The sequence below is a fragment of the Anguilla anguilla genome, chromosome 12 (assembly GCF_013347855.1).
Source record: "Anguilla anguilla isolate fAngAng1 chromosome 12, fAngAng1.pri, whole genome shotgun sequence".
NCBI lineage: Eukaryota > Metazoa > Chordata > Actinopteri > Anguilliformes > Anguillidae > Anguilla > Anguilla anguilla.
This window is the reverse complement of record NC_049212.1, coordinates 21,437,455-21,459,062: the sequence shown is the minus strand read 5'-3', so window position 1 is coordinate 21,459,062 and position 21,608 is coordinate 21,437,455. Positions and strand designations below refer to the sequence as shown.

At 41.6% G+C, this 21,608-nt stretch overlaps 1 protein-coding gene across 3 annotated transcripts; it reads right to left on the bottom strand.

The window, feature by feature from the left end:
- Nucleotides 1-47: 47 nt before the first annotated feature.
- gdpd4a (glycerophosphodiester phosphodiesterase domain containing 4a) lies at nt 48-15,847 on the bottom strand. Of its 3 annotated transcripts, none has more exons than XM_035385405.1 (15): nt 15,516-15,845; nt 14,804-14,907; nt 14,539-14,632; nt 13,778-13,837; nt 13,404-13,502; nt 13,021-13,114; nt 11,699-11,844; nt 11,093-11,175; nt 9,373-9,523; nt 8,463-8,687; nt 8,076-8,233; nt 6,273-6,420; nt 3,397-3,479; nt 2,981-3,060; nt 48-2,255 (listed from the first exon to the last, which is right to left on the bottom strand). In XM_035385405.1, the coding sequence occupies exons 1-15, from the start codon at nt 15,696-15,698 to the stop codon at nt 2,143-2,145; spliced, it is 1,821 nt and encodes a 606-aa protein (XP_035241296.1). In that variant the 5' UTR covers nt 15,699-15,845; the 3' UTR covers nt 48-2,142. The 3 variants fall into 3 exon arrangements, with proteins under 3 accessions (XP_035241296.1, XP_035241295.1, XP_035241293.1); XM_035385404.1 differs by having other exon boundaries at nt 48-2,258; nt 15,516-15,844; XM_035385402.1 differs by lacking the exon at nt 48-2,255 and adding an exon at nt 2,265-2,472 and having other exon boundaries at nt 15,516-15,847.
- Nucleotides 15,848-21,608: the final 5,761 nt, after the last annotated feature.

The following is a 21,608-nucleotide window of genomic DNA, read 5'->3' as shown; positions in this document are numbered from 1 at the left end:
TATCTCATTCCTTTGTTTCCTTGCAAAAAGAACAAAAACAAAACTAGAATTGTCCAAAATTATATTTTTAATATGAGATGGTTGTTAATATTACAGTCCAGAGAGGTTGCTATAAAATAAAATCATGGCTGTCATCCACACAGCATAAAAAAATAAAAAATAAATGTGCCACTCTATTCATTTCATAACCCAGAACATACGGTAACTACATAATTGCCCTTTCGTAACAATAATGTCTACAGGGCCTACAGCACGTGGACCTCACACAATCTCTCACAGTCGCCTGCATTTCACAGGGAAGAGCAGCAGAATAAAACATCACTGTTCTCTCTTTTAGATAAATGCAAGAAATGTTCCATCAAGTCATCTGAAGTACCTGAGCTTCAGTCCAGTTCAATTTGACTTGATGGTCATATATATGGGGCAGTGTGGGACACTGCCAAGGAGAATGTCAAGTTTCTGTTTATTTCACCGTCAGCCAGTACCTTAATTTCCTTAGCAGAAGGGTCAGTATTTTTGGTTGAATTTGTAGGGTTTTTGTTTTCTTTCTCCTCTTAAATCACAGAATTGTCAGAAAATGCATGGTGATTACTTCTTTTGAAAATAATTAGCTGTTTCATGAGCCTTGAAGATTGTGGTTTATTATATACTATATACATATCTGTAAACATGAAACAATGAAATTATTTGGAAATCAGGGTTTAAATTAATGTTCAGTTGCATGTAAAGGTCTGTGCAGTATACATGCTTGGACATATGCTTGGTCTTATTGAAAGACAAAAACCAACATGCCAGGAAAAGCCAATAAGTGGTGGGAGAATGGGGCCTCAACAGTCCTAATCTGATAGGAACTTCCATGTCCTAACTCATATGAACCAATCGAAATGCTGTGTTTATATTAGAATTATATTTTCTCATCCATGAGTGCTAAAAACAGTACATTTGTGCTGAGCACCAGCTAAGCCAGGTGTTTCCACTGAAATTACTTTTTGCACTTTTTAGTCAGGAAAACGTGAAACCATCATTTCAGCTCCAGAATAGTAGGCAGTCAAATCATTGAAACCTTCATGCGTTTTTTTTTTTTTTTTTACAAAGTCAATTAATGTTATTTTCATGTGTAATGAAAATAAGTAGTGCCCATTCACATTTGGAAAACTGCAAAAAAAAAGTTGCAGAAATTCATATAACTCAAAACGTCTGATTGCACATGAGAGCTTCATCCTTTTTCAGGCTTATTACTCTCCCTTCATTATGAAGAACTTTTCAGCAGACTGGTTGTTTCTCTCTGTGCCTCTCTAAGCCTTTTTAAACATGAAAAAGCAGCACTTTTCTTCTAATTTCATGCTAGGCTTGGCTAGGCTGGGGAGTACAATGCAACCCATCCATTTTATGGTACATTCATACATAGCAATATCATTAACATAGCTAAAATCTTACTGTAATAAAACCACACTCGCACACACAAAATTACACCACTCACCCATGTGCTCACTGAAACACATTTAGAATATAACATTGCCCTCATTTTAATTCTTTTTTTTTTTAACCAGTGCCACTGCTGTGGATGTTTTACATGAATGTAAAATATAAATAGATCTATAATATTAGATCATGACATTCCTCTTTCAAGTCAATAATGTCCCGTTCAGCCTTTGAAGAGGAGACTGTAAGGCGACTCCATTTTGACACCACTACTTCCCACACTGAACCCCAAGAGCTCTGCAGACACGGAGAATCCTGTGGATTGGAACCGTCACATCTCAGGGGGAGGATGTGTTGATGGATACTGGGTGGGGTCCAGTGGGTCCAGGTTTAACTGGGTCATCCTCAGCTCTGTCCTTCCCTCTTGGCTGATTTGGGGGGGAGGAGGGGGGCTGAATCATTAGTAAACATGAGATAACTGCAGAAGGGGTTTCTTTCACTTCCCTTCACAACAGCAGATGACCACAGCAGGGAACTTACTTCACATATAAAAATAATGTCACAGCGTGAATCTCTGGACGGTTTGCCAAAAGCCGGACTTGTCTGTGTTAAATACACTGCCAGGAAGCAGTGAGAGTTTATGGGTTGCCAGGTGGGGGGAGTATTAGTCAGATGGTTTAAGGACATAGGAGAGGCAGCCATAGCCTTCCTTTCCCCCTCTCAGACCACCGGCTCCGGCTGTTCTGAAATGGTGGGCAGGTTAGGAGTGGTGGGCAGGCTTCGGGCCTCTCCCCGAACAGTAACCCCAGAGATGGACCACACGTCGCTCAGCTCTGCTAAGGACAAAAGTGCAACAGTCAGGGGTCAAGTGTAAAGGGGTCAAGGTTGAGTGGAACAGGCACTGCGAGCGTCACAACACAAGCAATGGGTAGCCCTGCATAGGTGGCGCATTCAAATACAAGGAAGACTCCAGGGGCAGTGCAACCAGAGCCCGTCTTGGTGCCTCAGAGAGGAACGGAATCCGTCGGATTTGCCCGGGTCGAGAATGATCTGAGATACAAAAACCACATTTTTACCAGATGGCAACTTTGGGAATGCAGTAACATTAGAGATGGACCATCAGATTTCTTCATTCAGTGGCTTTGATTGTTCCATTCCAGGACCTTTTGGATGCGAAAATTGCTCTGCAATCACTGCAGGCTCTCTGATTCTAGTGTTGTTTGCTGCATACAAATATGCACACATACATTCACACCTAATGGATGTGCTAGGCCTGCCCCATTCAGCCAGAGTTACATATGTTTAACAATCACGTAACTGGGATTAGCATACTGTACACTGACTGTAGAGGTCAGCATTGTGATATCTGCTCTGTTATTAGCTTTTTGTTAATGCACTGTTACAGTGTAGACCTCAGTTTGGCATCAGGCATGATGGCAGGGTTAGCACACAGTAAGCAAGAACACATAAGCACAGCGAAGCGGCTGAACACATTCAGCAAAGCGCATTCTCTAGGGAAAATCTACAGCAGTCTGCGCAGCTGTGCTTGGGTGCTCACCAGTTCTGAACTTGCTGTAGGTTCCATTCTCGTGTGTCTGTCTGCTGCCTGACCAGAAGGGCAGGCCTCTCTCTCGCCACCTGGAACCAGATTCAGTCAATACTGTTAGCGCGAAAGCTTAATCAATGACCAACAAAGTGCCTTTAAAGACAAGACTGTTTGCATCAGCCAATCCCAATATTCAACCTCCCGGTCCAACAGATTTGGGTGCCATGTAAATTCAGACATATTTACACAGTATTTAAGCCAGTGTAGAACTAGGAGTCTGAATGGACATGATAAACTGGATAAATGCTAAATATTATTTTCCCAGAAACCAGGTTGTTGCTTTTCAGCCGTAAAGCGATCCCCTGCAAAATGGCCAATCCCCAAACGACCCTGTGTTTTACGGTAAAGAGCGAGGTAAAGACGCTCACCAATGGAACGCAAATACGATGGCGATGAGCACCAAGGACACCACGTCTGTCAGGATCCACATCAGGCTGTACTCCTCTGGAGTCTGGTAGACAGAAACAACAGCACACATTAACAATATGCAGACTCAGCGACCACAACCTTTCTACTATAGAAGGATAGAGAGAGCGATAATATATATAGTATATGAGAAAGAAAGATGGAGATCAAAAGCAACTGCAAAAACTGCTCAAAGAATATTTCTGTTAATGGAACAAGACTGATTATAATCTCTTGGACATGCAGTCATACTATGATGATCCATCAGAAAATATATCTCTACCATTGCAATGTCTCTTGGTGTACACAATATCATTATCCTGCTTCTCAACAAAATATTTTAAAAGCTATTTGAATTATTTGAAAAACCATAAGAATACACTAGTTTTTAAACCAGTGTATTCTTGAAGAACATGTATATAGCTATGACTGGAACTAATAAAAGAAATACAAAGAAATGTGTGAACTTATTTTGAAAAATGTATTACATGTATTACACTGGAAAATGTCAGCATATATAAGACTGTAGTCTTACATCCCACTGGTAAAAAAATTTGGATCATCCAAAATCAATAATTAATCTTTGCCTTATCCCTTTCCCAAACTCCTAAACACACTTATTGTTTTAAGTTGCTGAACACAGCCGTATACTTGCCTCAACACTCAGACATAACATTTTCATAACCCTAACCTGAACCCTAACCCTAGCCCAAGCCCTTACCCTAACCCTAATTTGAGTCATAAAAACTAAATCATGTTTTCGAATATTGTAAAAATTATTTCACCAAAAAAATGTGCAAATATATAAGACTATAGTATTACAGTACACCCCACTTATGAAAAACTTTGTATCGTCCAAGACTAACCCTTGTCACAACCATTACCCAAGGTCCTAAACACCTTGGGTGTTTAGCATAATCTTGTCTCAGGCTTAGCACTTAGTATGTTCCTAACTCTAACTCTACCCCAAACTTAACCCTAATCAGAACTCTTAAAACCTCAATCTATTTTATGAAAAACAACTGAAACCTCATCAATTCAAAAAAAGAAATGTTTGAAGTTTTTTTTTGTTGAAGTATTTCACTGAAAAAATATCCAAATATATAACACCACTGTTTGAAATTTATTTATTTACACCATTTATTTGTAAAAAAAAATATTTCACTGAAATAATATTCATATATATATATATATATATATATATATATATATATATATATATATATAGCAGGGCTACTCAACTCCAGTTCCTGCAGGTCACAGTGTCTGCAGGTACATGCGCCAGCAATGCACCACACTGCCTGATTTCACTAATGAGCTTACTTCCTGAACCAAGGAGGCAGAATAATTAGAGAAATCAGGTGGTGTGGTAACCTGCAAACACTGACCTGCAAGACCTGGTGTTGAGTAGTGCTGGGCTAGAGTGCTACATCTCACTAGCAATGCAAAGAAGTGCATTTGTATTTTAAATGTAATACACTGAGAAAATATCAAAATATATCATAATAAAATGTGTTAATTTTGATGTTTGTCCAATTAAACGGATTTCTCATAATAAATGTCTTCAAACACATTTTAATTCATTTATTTCACTGTAGTAACTGAATAAACATTATTTCCCATTCCATCTGAATGAAAAGAAGATATTTTCAGAATGTTTTGCATATTTTGCATTTTACCCATTGGACATTATAATGAAAGTGTTCAAAAATCTAAAACTTTCATTTCACCATGGTTGTAAAATAAACAGGATTTGTATCCATCTGAATGAAAACATGATATCTTTATAATTTCTGCATTTTTCACTTTTTATATATTCAATTTTACTGTGGGAACTCTGATTTATAGGACTACTGCTTTAAATTGGCAAGTATATTGCCAACATCCCAATTTTAAAAAATGTAATCAAAAATTTGTTTTTCATCAATCCAGTGGATTCTCAAAGACCAAGTACACAGCTACCAATGGTATGGATTTCATGAAATTACACTATTGAAATCTATGGGATTACAAACTACATATTGAAAATTAAATTTTAAACATCTCTCTTTTTAAACATTTATTTAAAATATTTGCCACTTTTTTCACCAAACTCCAGCAGATTTAGGATAACTAAGTACTGTACCATAACCAGGGGGGTATTTCATGAAGCAGGATAACTGTGCTGAGCAAATCCTGAACGGCTCTTTTTACAGTCCATGTAAAAAAATAATAATAATTTTTGGAGGGTTCCAGGTTTTACTTGCAGTTATCCAAGTAACTCTGTGATCCTGCTTTGTGAAACAGAGAACAGGTACAACTGGCATACTGACAATTTACAATTCACTTGGCAATAAGTAGGATCAAACTAGTGCATAAAATATTAAAATATTAAAATGCTGCATTAAAATATTAATTGAAGTGAGTCCATGACATAAAGGGTATGCAAGACCTTCCAGGCGATTACTGGGAAAATACACAGAAGGTATGCATGAATTCTCAAGAACTTTAAAGACGGACAGTAGGGGGCTGCTGGATGACTTATTCACTTTGGTGCACGGATGAGCCTCATGGCCTTGGATGGAATCTGAATCATGCCAGTAGACAGATACCATCAAGGACCACTATGGAAATAAGTTTAACTTTATTGTGCCATCCTAGACAATGCAAGACTCTATTTATCAAATAAAACTAGATAGATACTGTACTTTATTGATCCCACAGGGAAATGTGTATGTAAAATGGCAGAAGCAGACTAGCAGTATAACTCTACCATAAAAACAAGCATTTGGATACCAAAGATATGATAATACATGGACAGGAAATACAAGAAGAACAACAGCAGCATGCAGGGCCTCACCATGAGGAAGAGCGGCCTGCGCAGCTTCTTGAGGACGTGCAGGGCATTGGTGGTGACAGACTGGGCCCCAGCACACCAGGCCAGAGAGTACAGCCAGGGCTGGCTGATCACATACAGGTTAGTGCTGATGTTCCCGGAGGAGTACTTACTGCAAACACACACAAATACAACACACAGCTAACTGTCAACGGCTAAAAACATCACACAACACACGGATCAGAGGCCACATCTGACTAAAAGCTCGAGGTAACTGCTACTCACATCAATCAATGGCAACCTGACAGTCCAAAACAAACATTTAATCTAACCAATATGGGGCTTTGTCTATAGCCTGAAGTAATAGATGTAAGTCACTGTTACATTAAAAAAAAAGTTTTGTCTTTAAGTTTGTTAGTGGATGAAATGAATAAACAATATAAGCCAGCATTACATTTAAAAAAGATTTTTGTTAATAAAAATTAGCTCATTGCTGAAATGAATGAATAATATGAACATGAACACAAAGCTATTGAATGAAAGTGAGTGGAAAAACACTGAAAAGGTAAATACACAATGTGGAGCTTTGATGGGAGACCACATTGATTCCCAATAAAACCAACTGCAGACTCATCAATGAGCAGCTATGCAACTCAAACATTTTCACAGCCTGGCTCAATTTCAGGAGACTCTTAATGCTCCGGGAAGATCGTTTCCAGCTCAGTGCAAAAAGCTACTAAAAGCTACAAGCACAAAGCCGCTGCTTTACAAATATAATGGTGTATACACTGTTTATTGTTTATGCCGTCAGATCATCAGTGTCATGGTGACAGGCACAAAAGCCTGAACCATTGTGTTAGGGACCAGCTGAACACAATGTTCAGTTCTATTCTAGAGCCAGAGGGACTGTTGATCTTTCCTCTTTCTACCTGGCAGCTCCATTCTCAGAAGATTCCCCGCGGCACAGCGACGCAGTGAAGACCCTGAGGCTCAGGGTTGATAGGAACCCTCAGGGGAAGTAATTACATCCCTGCTGCTACTGCAGAGGTGTTTGTTCACTCAGTAATGACCTCTTTATGGGCCATTGTCCCTGTGATTGGCGAAACGAGCTTGTATGTTTTAGCACGCGTGTTTGTGTGCATGTCTGTCATGTCACGGCTGTGTCCGTGCGTCTGTGCATAAACCAGTGTGAGTATGCGTACGTACGTGTGCGTGCATGTGTGTGTGTGTGCATGTTCATTGAGTATCCTCAAAAGCGAACAGTAAATTGGTAAGTCTGTGCGTGTGTTAGTGTGTGCGTGTGTGTACGTGTGTGTGTGTTTGTACGTTTTTGTGTGTCAGATAAATCTCTACATTGCCCAGTACACACTGTACTTGGTTACAGCCTGCCGCCTTCAGCCCGCCCACTTCCTCCCTCTGTCAGCCTCTTCCTCCCTCCCTCTGTCTCTAAGTCCGTCTCTCTACAGGCCGTGGGTGTTATCAAGGGCACTTCAGGGAACTCATTCAGCCATCTGCGCACAGCCTTACGTAATATAACACTGATAAGGAGCACACAAGCCGTTTAAAGTTAACTTTCTTTCTCCTGATACCACGCGGTACAGAAATTAGTGGGTTGATTTCGGTTTCGCTGAATGCATTACATCATGAAGTCCTGATTGGACAGGGGGAAATGCCTTACTTTTGATGTTTAATGCAAAAAAGAAATAAAGAACCGATGTAACATGGTGGTGTGATGAATGATGCACCTGACGTTGCAGTACCTGATCTGCTCTTATATGTTACCGTAATGGAGGAGTATGGGGAATAGACCGTATGGAGGTACAGTACCTGATGTGCTCCTGAGACATGGAGCTGTAGTGGAGGTTGAGTCTTACAATATGGTTCTCCTGCAGCTCCTCAATAGAGGTCTTGCTTCCAGAGGTCTGCTGCAGGGCAGGGTCAATCTCCTGCACCATGTCCCTCTGCTCTGAGGGTAACCACAAGATCTGCAGGGTCAAAGCAACACTCATTAAACACACATGCACGCACACAGACACACACAAACACACACACACATGCAAATACACACAGACACGCATAAACAAAAACATGGGCACCTGCTATCAAAGTTGCTACTTTACTACACTAGCTAATATATTTTTATTGACTGAAGGTGAATTTCGTCCACTTGCAGAGGATGCTCCAGCCATCGGGCAGACATATGAGCTGCTGTACCTGGCTGGAGTTGAGGGACGACTCGTTATGGAGGACCTCCAGGGTGCGGTTGATCCAGGTGTCCCTGTAAGGGTGATCGCTGGGTGGGCGGTACAGGTCAAAGATCACCAGCTTGCCGTGCAGAGCAGCCAGGTCCAGGAAGTCCCTCAGCCTGGGGACCGTCTGGTTCTGAGCCCTGACCTGGTCATCAGGGTCCAGTGAAGAAGCAGTCCCGAAGGGGTCGCACTGAGGGACAAGAGGATGAGGATGACAATGTTAAGTCTGCTCCTGGCTCTTCCACATACTTCAAACCAGGCTTCCAGACTCAACAGGTGCTTGGTACCTCCAGGCAAACAAGAAACAACACTGATAGATTTCATAAATCTCTTAATCCCTATTGATTTTTCTCCTAATGTCTCTCAATGAATTTCATAGATCGCACTCATACCCTGGGAGCTCACAGTGTGGTTAAACTACAGTATTTGTTTTCACAAACATCTCAGGTCTATTTTGAAATACAAAGATAGATTGTAATATCATTGGACAGAAGAACACAGCTGAAGCAAAAACATGAATAAAGGACTTGGAGAGTATATAAGAAGGTCATTCAGTTATCAGTCAGCTTTTCACAATTGTAAATTCACAGCACATTTTATGTCTCTTAACTCAACATGAATCTTTGGCTCTTGATACAAAATAAAGGTCACCTTGTGTTTGCACCAGCAGACCATCTGTCAATGACTAATTTACTTAAAGTGTCTGGTCTCAGAGGCGGGTGTTAGATGCCCTGCTATGGTTGGAGAGAGAACAGAGGCTAAGGCTTCACTTTGTTCTGTGTGAAGGGAAAACACGGATGCCTTGAGACAAAGATGTGAGGTGCGCACTCTGTGATCTCATCGGCTGAGGAGCACATCCAGAGTGGACTACTCACCGAGAGGAACCAGGCCCCGGCGTTGAGCATTTCCAGCTCGCTCCAGGTGAACATGGAGGCCGGCGTGTCCGTCCGGTTGGGGAACACCTCGCGCACGTTGGTCGTCCTCCACAAAGTATTGTCATGCATTAGGAAGGGTACCCCATCGTAACTGAGAAGACACAACAACATATCACAGCACAGAGACAATTGATACACAATGTTGCATAGGTTATACAGGTCACAGGTTTTATAATGATACATTATATCAGAATATCATTAAATAATACAGGACTACTAAATACCATTACTGGCATTAAGGGTGAGAGTCCTGTAGGCTTTATGACTGGCTTTTAAATTATTTATTATTTATTTAATTATTAAATTGTCTGCTTAAGACCATGAACACCTGGCAAATTCACCTCCAATCTACCCAACAAACAATTTCAGGAACAATTCCAAGTTGAGAGACACAGTAACCTGTGGCCACATGGGAATTGGCCAGGACTTTGGAGTCACAGAGTTTCCCGGCATGTCTGTTCACCTTATCATGCTGAGTCATGTGATGAGGCCACATATAAGAGGTGGCATGCAATGTGGTTTGGGAGGCGGTGTTTTCCACATGCAGCGTATGGGCTTGTGCAGTCACGCTAGGACAGCTAAATGGATTACTGCCCATAATCCCCACAATGGGACCAGTGGGGGAACTAACGTCTGATCTTTTTTAGGTCGGCACTTCAACCATCTTAAATGTGACCACCGTCCCATGAGCAGCTTTCTGAATGGAGACCCCTTTAATACTGGCAGTAAACAGACTCACTGCTGTCTCATGGTGTGCACACACACACTTTAACAAGAGTCACAGCACAATTAAAGGATTCTAGTCCCCACCCGCTTCTTTCAACACACATATCAATAACACGATCGATATTATATTTAATTAAAACTGGAGAGGAATGACAATAATACAAATTAAGTGTAGTTGAAGCCAAAATTTTGAATAGCTTACTACTGTCTACAATAGTATCTTGGAAAACAGATACTAAATTTTGCTGGTGCCAAATTAAAAATAATGTCCATCTGCTTTATCTGTCTTCATGTATTTGTTTTTGCTGTGGTGTCATTTCTGAGGGTCTGACTAAACAGATTGTTGTGTTCTAAATCCTCAGCTGAATTTGACCTTGCTGTAACAGGCTGATTCAGATCCAATCCAGTGGGATCCAAAGACAGCTGATACAGCACCTCACCGCAAGCCCACGCTCACGTCACACATACAGTTAAAATACCCAGACCGACCCACAGAAACTGAAACAAAATGGCCGACCCTCTAGGTGCGTCCTGGTGCCAGGAAAACAACACTAATAATGAGGTGCTTTCATTTAGTCAATATTCGCCACATTTCTGGACATTTTTGGAATTGGAATCTGCCATCTTGAACACAACAAAATGAAAGAGTTCCTTTGCTTCTAGCTTCCAAAAATGCTTCTCCCTCAACAACAAATCTAGCCAACTTTCCCAGTGGAAACCATGCCAACCTAAAGTATATGTGGTAAATAAGGAGTGTAAGCCCATCTCAATACTGGCAGGCCTACTGATTAATAATGGCCTCTCTGCATGCTGTACATTTGTCGAGATGCATTTACATAATTGCGCTGGCACAGCGTAATGTTTTATGCAAATTGGCCATTAATTAAAAATGCAGAGAAAGGCAGAAAAGAACAAAAAATGAAAGACGCCTCACCTGATTGTCACATCTGTCTCCAGCCCTTCTCCTCCTGCCTCCACGGCTTTCTCGAAGGACAGCTGTGTGTTTTCTGGAGCGAGCTGTTTTCACACAAACACAGAACCCCCTCTGAGACCACAGGCAGCCACTCTCCAAAGACTGGCTGCTCAGGAGTAGGTCAAGATGTTCTCTTGTACAACACGATAGGTTCAGGACAGGAACAGCTACAATAGCAGTGTAATAAAAATCTGCTCCTGGCACCTCCTAAGAAAATTATACCAAACTGCAGTCTCACCACACATTCTGCTTTTGACTACAGAAAAAAAAAACAGAAAGAATTGAGCACACAGAAAAAATGTTCAGTGTTAAATAACCACTTACAGAGTTTATATGAATGGATTCATATAAACTCTGTTACAGTTTAATTAACACTGGACATTTCACTGTGAAGGTTAGAGGTATGTTCTCTTGTGCTGAATTGTAGGAAGGTTTTCTGATGGTTGCATAGACATTTTAACCATGCAATGGCTAATGCAAGTTACTTTTCTCTGTCCACATTCATTTACTGTAAAGATCAGAGCCTAACCATAATGTATTAATCACCATTGTATTAATCACACCTACCATGGGAGCTCCTCTGTGTCCAATGAGGGCAGGGGGAGGTCCCAGCATGCCCTCCTCTTTGATACAGGGGGAGTACATGCCCAGGGGCACCAGGTACAGAGTGAAGAGGACCGCCAGGTACAGCCCAAGGATAGCCACCTGCCGCACTGTGGACAATGACACAGAGTCACAGCCAATGAGGAGCAGCTCTATGGCAGCCACATGCCTCACTAATGCACAGACACAGCCTTTGAAGTATGTTAGATACAGGTGTACAAATACAGGTGAGGTGAAGGCCCAGATACAGAGTTAGCCTGTGACACTTTTATAGCAGGGTCAACCACAGAAAGATTTAAACCTGCAACTTTCTACAGACGAGAACCAGATTGCTAACCGCAGTGTCACTCTGCCAACCATTTCCACAGCACAGCTTGTGATTGGGGGCATTCAACAATGTAATAAGCTCTGCTCTGGCAATATCAGCTTTCTCAGGGATCAAACAGTGGGAAGAGTTCTGCTTAGAACCACATTACATTTCACAACCAAACAAAAGGCAGGATTACACAAACTGAAGACAGGCATTAATTATGACAAAATCCTGTAAATGCGGTCTACTATTTACACAACACTAAATGAATTAAGCAATCACGTCACTTCTATACAAATAGCATAGTCATTGGATGACCAGTCATTGTTCCACTGTACCACAGCCAATCAGATTAAATAGTTAATGCCTGGTACAAATATTCAACTTTTAGTCTCTACTTTGATTTACTATGGAACAGAATGAAGGTCAGAGAAAAGAGAGCTGATGGAAAAAAAGGAAAAACTGTAGAAGTGAAACAGTGTATAAAGTTGAAAGAAGCTTTCCGGTAATAGTTGGATGTAATGTAATGTAATGTGGAACTCGAGGCCAAACTGTCCTTCAAAACAAGAAAAAGAGAAAAGAGTGCATGCGACAATGAGGATGTAGGTGTTTGACGGGCACAGTAGCAGCAGTGTGGGAGTGGACAGGAGGGGCTGCTTGATCCCACATCCTTTTGTCTTGGCTCTCTCACCCTCTGACTCTGAACTTAGAGAGGGTTGGATCCCTGAAAGCGCGGACATGAATCAGACGTTTCTCCCGTCACCACGGCTACTGTAAATGCGGTGACCATGGCAACGTGAGAGGACTCACTCAGTAATGTGACGAAGGTCGAGCTGTGCGTCAACACTGCCTGGTTTCATAACTAAGCCACTGCCCTTTGAAATGGTTAGATCAGCCTTTCTGACACCCTCGAGCATGCTATTGAAAATCAAACTTTTTTAAAATCCCATTTAGCCCCTCAAACCTGTACACTTACCTCTTTTATTCATGCGGAAGAAGTGCAATGCTACTGGCCAGGACAAGAGCGTCATTAGCGAGACTCCACCCACATGCAGGAACGGTGCTGTGACCTACCCAGTCAGCAAAGGACAAAAGAACAATTTTTAAAAAAATGTTTTTTATTTAAAAAAAAAGGTACATTAGAGAACACTAAAGTCTGAAAGTATCTTTAAACAATATAGGTTGTTCTTTAATAATTTTTTCAACAAAATACTGTTTTTTTTTTGTTGCAAGCTTTAGCCTTCTCTTTTGGCAGCAAACCCCCTCTTTGTTCTTGATTAATTCACTTTTTTCACTGATCTGCATGAGAGAGAAAATGTAAATTATATGAAGGCACACCGCTATCAGCAGATGACCAACCTGAAAAGACAGAAGGAGCGTTTTCCACTCCTTGCTCCACTGCTCAGACAGCACAGCAGTGGCACTAATGGAGAAGGTCAATGTCACCAGGATCCCAATCTATGAAAGGAACAGATTTAACCTGGTGTCACGAAACCTTATATGAGGTGATAGTGTTTTCATTCACTTCAAATTACAATATAATGAGGGACGTGTCCATTGAATAATAATAAAAGCTTTGTAAACTATACTGCCATTTTATTAAGGTATTGTGAGTCCTGCTATGATGACGATTATACATTTAACAAAAAATCGTTAGACACTGAATGGGTCTAAAGAGGGCAAGAGGGGGAGGGGGGAAGCAGGCTGGAATGATCTGGAAGGAGCTGGGTTACCTTGTGGCTCCAGTGTAAATACAGCCTCTGTCCCTCAGAGAGAAGACACACTGCAAGCACCTGCAAATATTACACCCACCGCATCAGACAGCACAGATAACAAACTGCTCACAGCACATGCATGCAAAAAACCCATTTCACTCCCTTAAAGACCACAGGTGATTACTTATGAATGCACACACCTGCAAACCCACACGTCCATTGCGTCAAATTCTACAAGAAGCAGCTTATACAGGTTGCCACCAGTTGTGGAAAGGATTTTTTTCTTATGTGTCATTCTATGGTGAAACTGAAACCTTATGGATCTTATCATCAATTTTACTGCTATATTCTCACACCTTAAACATCCTTGATTGTATTAAAGTAGTATGGGTTAAATGATTAAAATTCTGACCAGCTTAATCATCAACTAACATTGGTTTTGGCTCATATGAACATTGAACCTGTGAAATGTAAGAATCACACAATTGTGCAGCTTCTTTAGGAACCAAGTTTGTAATACTTTTCGGTTAGGCTTAGTGTATAGGTATAGGGCTGGGGTTAGGGTTAGGGCTGTTACAATTTAAACTCATTCTGTCACTGACGAGCCAGTGAGGAAAAGAGGCTATTTCAGCATGCTGGTTCTCGGCTGGTACAGTAGCAACTGCCAGGCAGTAAAGAATTTACTGAGCAGAGAGGTCATACTGGCCCAAAGGCTCTAATAAATGACTGAATGAAGGGAGGAACTATAAACTTGGCAGACACCAGGAGGTTTTGCTTACCAGCAAGATGGCGATGTAGGTGAAGAGCACAGCAGCAACAATCAGCAAGACCAGTGACCAGGGGAACCAGAAGCCCATTTTCCAGAAGTTGAACCTGGAAGGAAAGAGCCACAACCGAAAGATTTTCTCACACCTCACAAAAATCTGTGAAACTCAATCAGAATGTTGGACACAGAAGCCTGGGAGTCCCATATCAGTGGCTGGGCGGCATGGCCAATGGTGTCCTGCTATGATCAGACACGGTGCATGTCCATGTCAGACCTACCAGTCAAAGTCATTGTAGTCATTCTGTGCCTCACTCCAGAAGTACAGGAACACCAAGGTAAGGCAAAATGTCACTATCAGGATGCCAAAACTGCCACATTCCAACTGTTAGATAAAACAGAAAGAGAGATTATAGGAAGAGAGTATAGGTGAAAATACTATATAATGCATTTCAAGAGATCAAATGTCAAATTTCAAGACGTACAAAAAACGTTGGAAAGTTTCCTGAAGTAAATTTAAAGCACAGTCACATGGAAGAAAATTAGCAGAACTAATCTCGCTGCTTTTTTGAGTGGAAAAGGCTTCTTCTCCCATTACGGTAAGTGTTTAATGTCAGCAAATGGGGTACTAAAATCAATACAGGACCAGCGCATTTTTAATCGAATCAGCAAAGAAACAGTGACCAAATCAGCTGTTTTTAATAGATCAACAAGACTTTAGGTACTGCTGGAGCATGTGAGGCTGGAATTGTGTGGAATCATGGGTGTGTGGAGGACTATTTTCAGTATGTGTTGGAGTGAGCATGTGCGTATACTGCTGTATGTGATGTGCTCCATATTCTCTGTACTGTAAGAGGACATGCAATGGGGCGAAAGCGATAAATACAGTGGTCTCGAGTGGCACTATGGAATGGCGGGGTACTGCAAGTGCTTTGGAGCAGGGGTAACAGGGAGGGCAGTGGCGGGGGTGGGGGGCAGGCAGACAGAGCTGACCTTGCTGCAGCAGCACTCGCCCGGCTGGGCACGTGCCCTCTGGTAGCGCTTCCACTGGCAGCCGTAGAAGCCCGCCAGGCAGGAGATGAAGGGCTGGTGCTCATAGCGCTGCAGCAGCTGCCGCCGCACCACCTTCAGCTTCCCCAGCTTCAGCTTGGACAGGGAGGCGGGGGAGCGGCCCATCAATCACTCGCTCCGTGCCATCGCACGGGACGAGGGGCGGAAGGAAGGACGGAAGAAGAGAGGAGGCGAGAGCAAAGGATCAGGGTCCCCAATCCACTCAGCTTTGAGAGAAAGCTGCTGAGAGAGGGGCGGAGACAGGAGCTCATCACACAGTTCAATCAATTCTTACATTTTTGGCCAAGACCACTTTTATTCTGAAGTTATTAGTGATTAAACAAGCACTGTGAGTTGAATAAATGTATCAGCCACTCGATCAACTATCAACTGGAGCAGCCAAACAAACAAAATTCTATGGTAGAGTGCATACTGTATTGAGTTTACAGTTTGATTTGTTTGCTCAATCAATTATCTTTGTTGTCCCATTATAGGAAATTTGGTTTGTTGTATGCATATCTTAGAATGCTTATTCAAAGGAGGGTTGAAGAGGTGAGATATACGTAAAGGTTTGACTGAAGGATTGTAAGCAGTGAGCCTATAGTACAGTCAACACAAAGTAGTATCTGTCACTGTATGGTAACGCGTATGTAACTGTTGAATGAAGCGGGGTATACTTTATAAGGTCCCATTCAGTACTGGTCTTTCCCTGAAGTTGAACACCCACTTTCATAGGACCCCTGAGAGTTTCTGTAGTATTCCTAAACCAGCAACCAGCAAAACACCACCAACAACTCCCATGTGTGTGACAGAATGAGGTTTGGCCATTAGTCACCCAAGGGCACCTTTTTTCACCTTATCCATTTTTGAGCATTCTAAACCTATCCTTCTCAAATGCCCCTATTCCAGATACCTGAGAGCACATTCCATCACCCCCCCCCCCCCCCCACTCCACACTCCACACTCCACACTCCACACCCCCAAAAACACATGTGCACAGCTGCACCACTGCAGGTGAGTATGGTTTTCCTTGAGGATAGTTAAATATTGTTCTATCATAACTTCAAAAGAAAAGCAGCTTTTCTCTGGGCCTCGGTATGAGCCACATGCACCACTGCCCTGTTTACCTTGGGTAGTGTTCAGTGGTTAATATCTACACACAACTCGTCAGAACTCAGCATGCGTTCTTACCTTTCCTTAAACACAGCCAGGACTGCTCAGGGGCATGTTTGTTATTCTGCAGATACCAGCCCCAGTGCAACAAGCACCTCCCATTCATCATAGGAATGAGGGTAATTCAACACCACTCCCTCCCCACCCTGGGCCTTTTCTTATTTACACAGGTAAAAGGCCCCCAGCCTGGTGCCAGCAGTCCATACAGAAACTTGTGTACAGAAGCATCTATATATTTTCATTGTGGGACTTACGTGTACATGAACGTTTCTACGTGAAGATATATAGAAGATCTTGAGTAATCATTGAAAGACAATAATTAATACTGAAGTGTAGAGAGGTCATGTTTGAGGCTTAAGGTACTGGACTCTGGCTGTGAGGATTGCACAGGGAGCTTTGCCTTAATTGCTCCAGTGCCAAACAGTCCAAATGGGAAGTGCTACACAGTGAGGTGCTTGCGGGCTGTATTGTAAGCGCCCCAGTGAGTGATGAGACAATTAAATAACGTAGTGCAAATTACAGCGAAAGACTATAATCACAGGGTGAAACACTATAATCACTGGATTCATTTACATGAATCAACTTCAAAAACAGAAACCAAACACAGATGCTGGCTACAATGTCTGGTGGTGGAAACATTAGCGGCTCAGCAAAAGAGAAAAAAAAAACATCCACTTTTCGCAATGTTAGAAACCTGAGAAGGGAATTCCAGGCTCATTTGTCTAGGTTTGCATTAAAGGTAAAACGAAGCCCCCTTTCACTACCGAGGACAGGAGGAGGTTGGAAACAATAACATCTATTCTATAAATGAGTGAAACTGTGGATTCCACACTGAGGACCCCAGAAGGGCAGCGTGGCCCTTCAAGCGGAGCGTAAGGTGATACAATGTGAAGCAGCTGTCGGGGACATCAACAGGTAGCCTGCGCTAAAGAGAATAAAACCATAATTCATTACCCCACCTCCAAATGAGAACTTTATACTGCGAAAGACAACAAGCCCAGATACCACCCAGTTTTAGCACTACAAAGGGAAAAGCAATGAATTCATGATGTCATGCTTTTCAAATGTACAGCAGGTACCGTGGCCTTTCATTTGATCATATTTTCATTCCATGTTACTACGTAGGTTACATATCTATTTTGTGGGGAAATAGCATGCTGTAGGTATGGCTCTTCTATTGCCTAGCCACAGAGACTCTTTATGTGTAACATGTGTAGTATGCATATGTTTGGGCACACATGGGGAGAGCGTGTCTGGGTTGATATATGACAGCTCAAGTGGGCCAGGGTAAAGTGTCTGACACAATCAAAACAACAGACCTGAAACCTGTTGACGTCTGAGAGTATGAGCTTGCAGGAGTCTCTCACTGCTTCCTGTGGGGAGCTAAGCCTTTCACAGGGCATTAAGGCGGGGGATTACGGTAAAAATAGGAGTCCCTCCTCCGTCATTCAGTCAGGTTGCAGTCAGGTGTGCAGACACATGGGTACATTGGGCAAGAAGGTGCAGGGCGCAGTGACGCAAACAACCGGCAAACCAAACACAAAAACAATAAATGACCTCTATAATAAACCAGAAACCAGATGGCTGCCCGGAGTGGAGCATAACAAAGGGCTCAGAAAGACAGGGAAGGACAGAGACGGAAATCCCTGTTCACTTTCCCCCATTTCTCAGTCACAGTCAAGGATCTTAAACATTTTAGATGCATGCCAGTGCTTGCAGCATATTGCCTGCTTTTAGTCTAAGTGGAGGACCTGCCAGCCTTTACCACTATGCTAAAACATCCTGTGCCCCACCACAATCACTCCAAGCACCTATCTGTGTGTCCAACATGGAGTTCTGATGGGTATACTGTCCCTGCCCGCTAACTGTTGTCATGGTGACTTCTGTCCTTGGCAGAGTGACCCTGCAGTCCTATATGATGTAAGCCCAGATTGGTATTCAGAGCCCATTGTCCTATCCACCTCCTCCTGTGGTGAATCACTTGGCTGTCCTTCCACCAAGATCAATAAGACAAGCACAATCAAAATCTCTTTCTCTCTTTATTTACCATCTAATGAGATTCCATCTTGCCTGAGCTGTGATTAAAATGCATCAGAACATGTGAAAACATGTGCTCACATTCCAAATAGTGCACAGTTTACATACTTATTCCATCTTTAATCTACTGAAAATTACAATGGAAAATGTGAGGTAAAATGTTCTTTTGCGGTTGCACTGAACTGTCTGGGGTGAGTATGAAAAACATAGTCATTCAACCATAAGAGTAATACTGCGAATGAAAATATAAAAATGAAACTGTTGGTACTGATAAAATGATTAATGAAAAGCTCAGACAGAGCTGGCAGCTTTTATGCTCTATTCCAGTTTCTTTCTTACAAGAAAGTCTCACTCTTACACAGGACTGCTGTATGCAGGTTTTAAAACTTAAACTTAAGTTTCGTCCCATTTTGGTTGACTTATCTGTGGCAAGAATCAATCAAGAACTCAGATGCGATTTTGTAACTCCTAATAAGATATATATGTGACAAGAAATAGGCATGGGTGCAGGGCTAAAGTGTTTCCCCAGGTAAGAGCTACCACAGAGTCACTTCTGACCAATTTTTTTGCAAGCCAATCACAGGATGTCCTCAGCCAAGGTTAACCAATTATATATCAACTCCAGATGAGGCCCGCAGTAAAAGACTCAGAATTGTTGAGTTTAAAAACAATTTTGTGGTGATTGTGCAACAATGATGTAGAAAATAAGTAAATTATTTAGCAACACTGCAGACAGCCAGACAAGAAGGCCAGCAAAAGCTTTATTTAGTGATGCAAACATGAGGCTTGTGAAACAGTTACCTCAAAATGGGTAACAATGGGTAACAGCCAATGTTGATTAAATGTGTACCAATAATATTACTCTCCTCTGAAATGCAATGTGGTTAGTTCAAACCAGGGAGTCACAAAGAGTACATGATAGCTCCACCCTTTGTAGGACTCACTCTAATATTGCTATTTTCTTGTTTTTCGGTGCCAGTGTCCAGTTTTAACACTGGTCAAATCTTTTTTTTGCTGATAAAGACATGTACCGAGAAAAACCTTGCAAAAAACAGCCTGGTCGGATTTTATGCGAAAATGGTACACAAGAAACCAAAGATGAAAAGGCCAAATATATAAAATACACTGGAAAAACCGTAGGTAAAACAAAAAAAGAGTGAAAGAAAAGTAGACCTAGTTAAAACAATGAAGGTACATTAAAACTCAAGAATGGCAAAATTGGCAGTATTAAACTATCTGCTGGCTCACATCAGAGAACCAGGCCACATAAAACTACAGTCGAGCTCTGCTTTCGCTTCAAAACAAAGCACAACAAAAATGCAAACCAAAGAATTTGCATGTAAGCGAGGACAACTGCACCAATACTGTAGTCTCAAAGAGTTATCGAAAATGGCAAGGCTTACAGCACAAGTGCCTTTAGAGTTCACTTTAAAATAGAGCATCTGAACATGATGAATGATATTCCATGACTGGGGTGCCTACTAACACCCTTATACCCTGCTGTCAAATTAATTAACACATTTTCCCATTCACTTCTACTTTACTTTCACCCTTTGCTTAGCTTAACCAAATAATTTATCATTGTAAGTGCAATAATACACACAATTCATTTATTCCTTTAACTCTGGATCAAAGTAATGCCTTAATACCCAACCACCACCAAAATCCAGGTAAGAACCGATAATATTCTATAACCTGTAGATTAGCCACTTGAGTATCTGCACCTTTGGATAACAAATGTATAACTACAGGTAGCCCCCTTCAAAAGGGTAAACATTATGATACATGTATCACACCTGACTGTTTCAGTATCAGCAAAACCCCCTGACTGGCTGAAGACCAGGACCTGACAGATTGACACCTTAATTACAAGCAAGAAAAACAATAGCATCACAAACACTTATTTTCTGGTGGTCTCTCTTGCAGGTCCCTGTTTCATCAGTAGAATGTATCACTGTGGCTGAAGGATCTGTATACTGCAATACTGATCTAATAACAGTGCTACAATGAGGCTCAGTCTGAGCACATTCCAACAATAATGGAGAAGGTTCTGTATATTCAGCACTGGGCAGAAATCACACTGCAAACTCAATGGCTATACACCATATACAAAACAATGAGACTGCAATTACTCTAGTACAACATAATAGAGTAGAATAAAATATAATAAATACATTCACATTTTAAAATAAAAGAATATAAAAAATAAATACAAAACAGCTGTCGAAAACCCATAGTAAATAATATGATAAATGTTTTGGTGAAATTAGCGCAATGTAAAAGGTGATGTTTTTACAGTGTTAGGCTAGTTAAGGGTTACATAATTCACTTGCTGTTGCTGAGATGAAGAAATAGTTCATAGTTGAAAACGATGACTTCAGCTGCAAGTAATTACAGGAGTAATTGGGGTTAAAATGTCAACAAAGGTTCAAACTGCCTGGCAATAAAACAATAAACATTGTCAGGAAAGGATTTCAGAGATGTCTTCATCTGTTCAGACCTGGTGATGTTTTATACACCCTAGTCACAGGTCATCTCCATGGTGGCACGTACAACAAACAGCACTTTAACAGAGACAGAGCTAGACAGCACAGCACACTCCACCACATCCAGGTATCTGCTCAACTGACCCAACTTCCTTCTTCACAGCCCCCTGCACAACTGTCTTTTAAACAGCATGTCTGCTCAACCAAGGCCTCAGAAGACCCAGTATCAAATCCCCCATTCAGCTGAGACTGCTGACCATGGACAGAATACAAAGGGATTTTTAAAAAAATGGGAAATAAACAATGGCAGAACAATAGGTCATTGTGGTGGCAGACCGCT

What these genes read in the sequence shown, in the direction of transcription:
- gdpd4a (XM_035385402.1), bottom strand. Translation starts at nt 15,698, where the DNA reads ATGGGCCGCTCCCCCGCCTCCCTGTCCAAGCTGAAGCTGGGGAAGCTG. An exon ending in CTTCCGCATGAATAAAAGAG is followed by an intron (nt 11,845 to 13,020) that starts GTAAGTGTACAG and finishes CATTGTCCACAG; the next exon opens with TGCGGCAGGTGGCTATCCTT. An exon ending in GCAGGCCGCTCTTCCTCATG is followed by an intron (nt 3,480 to 6,272) that starts GTGAGGCCCTGC and finishes TCTGTCTACCAG; the next exon opens with ACTCCAGAGGAGTACAGCCT.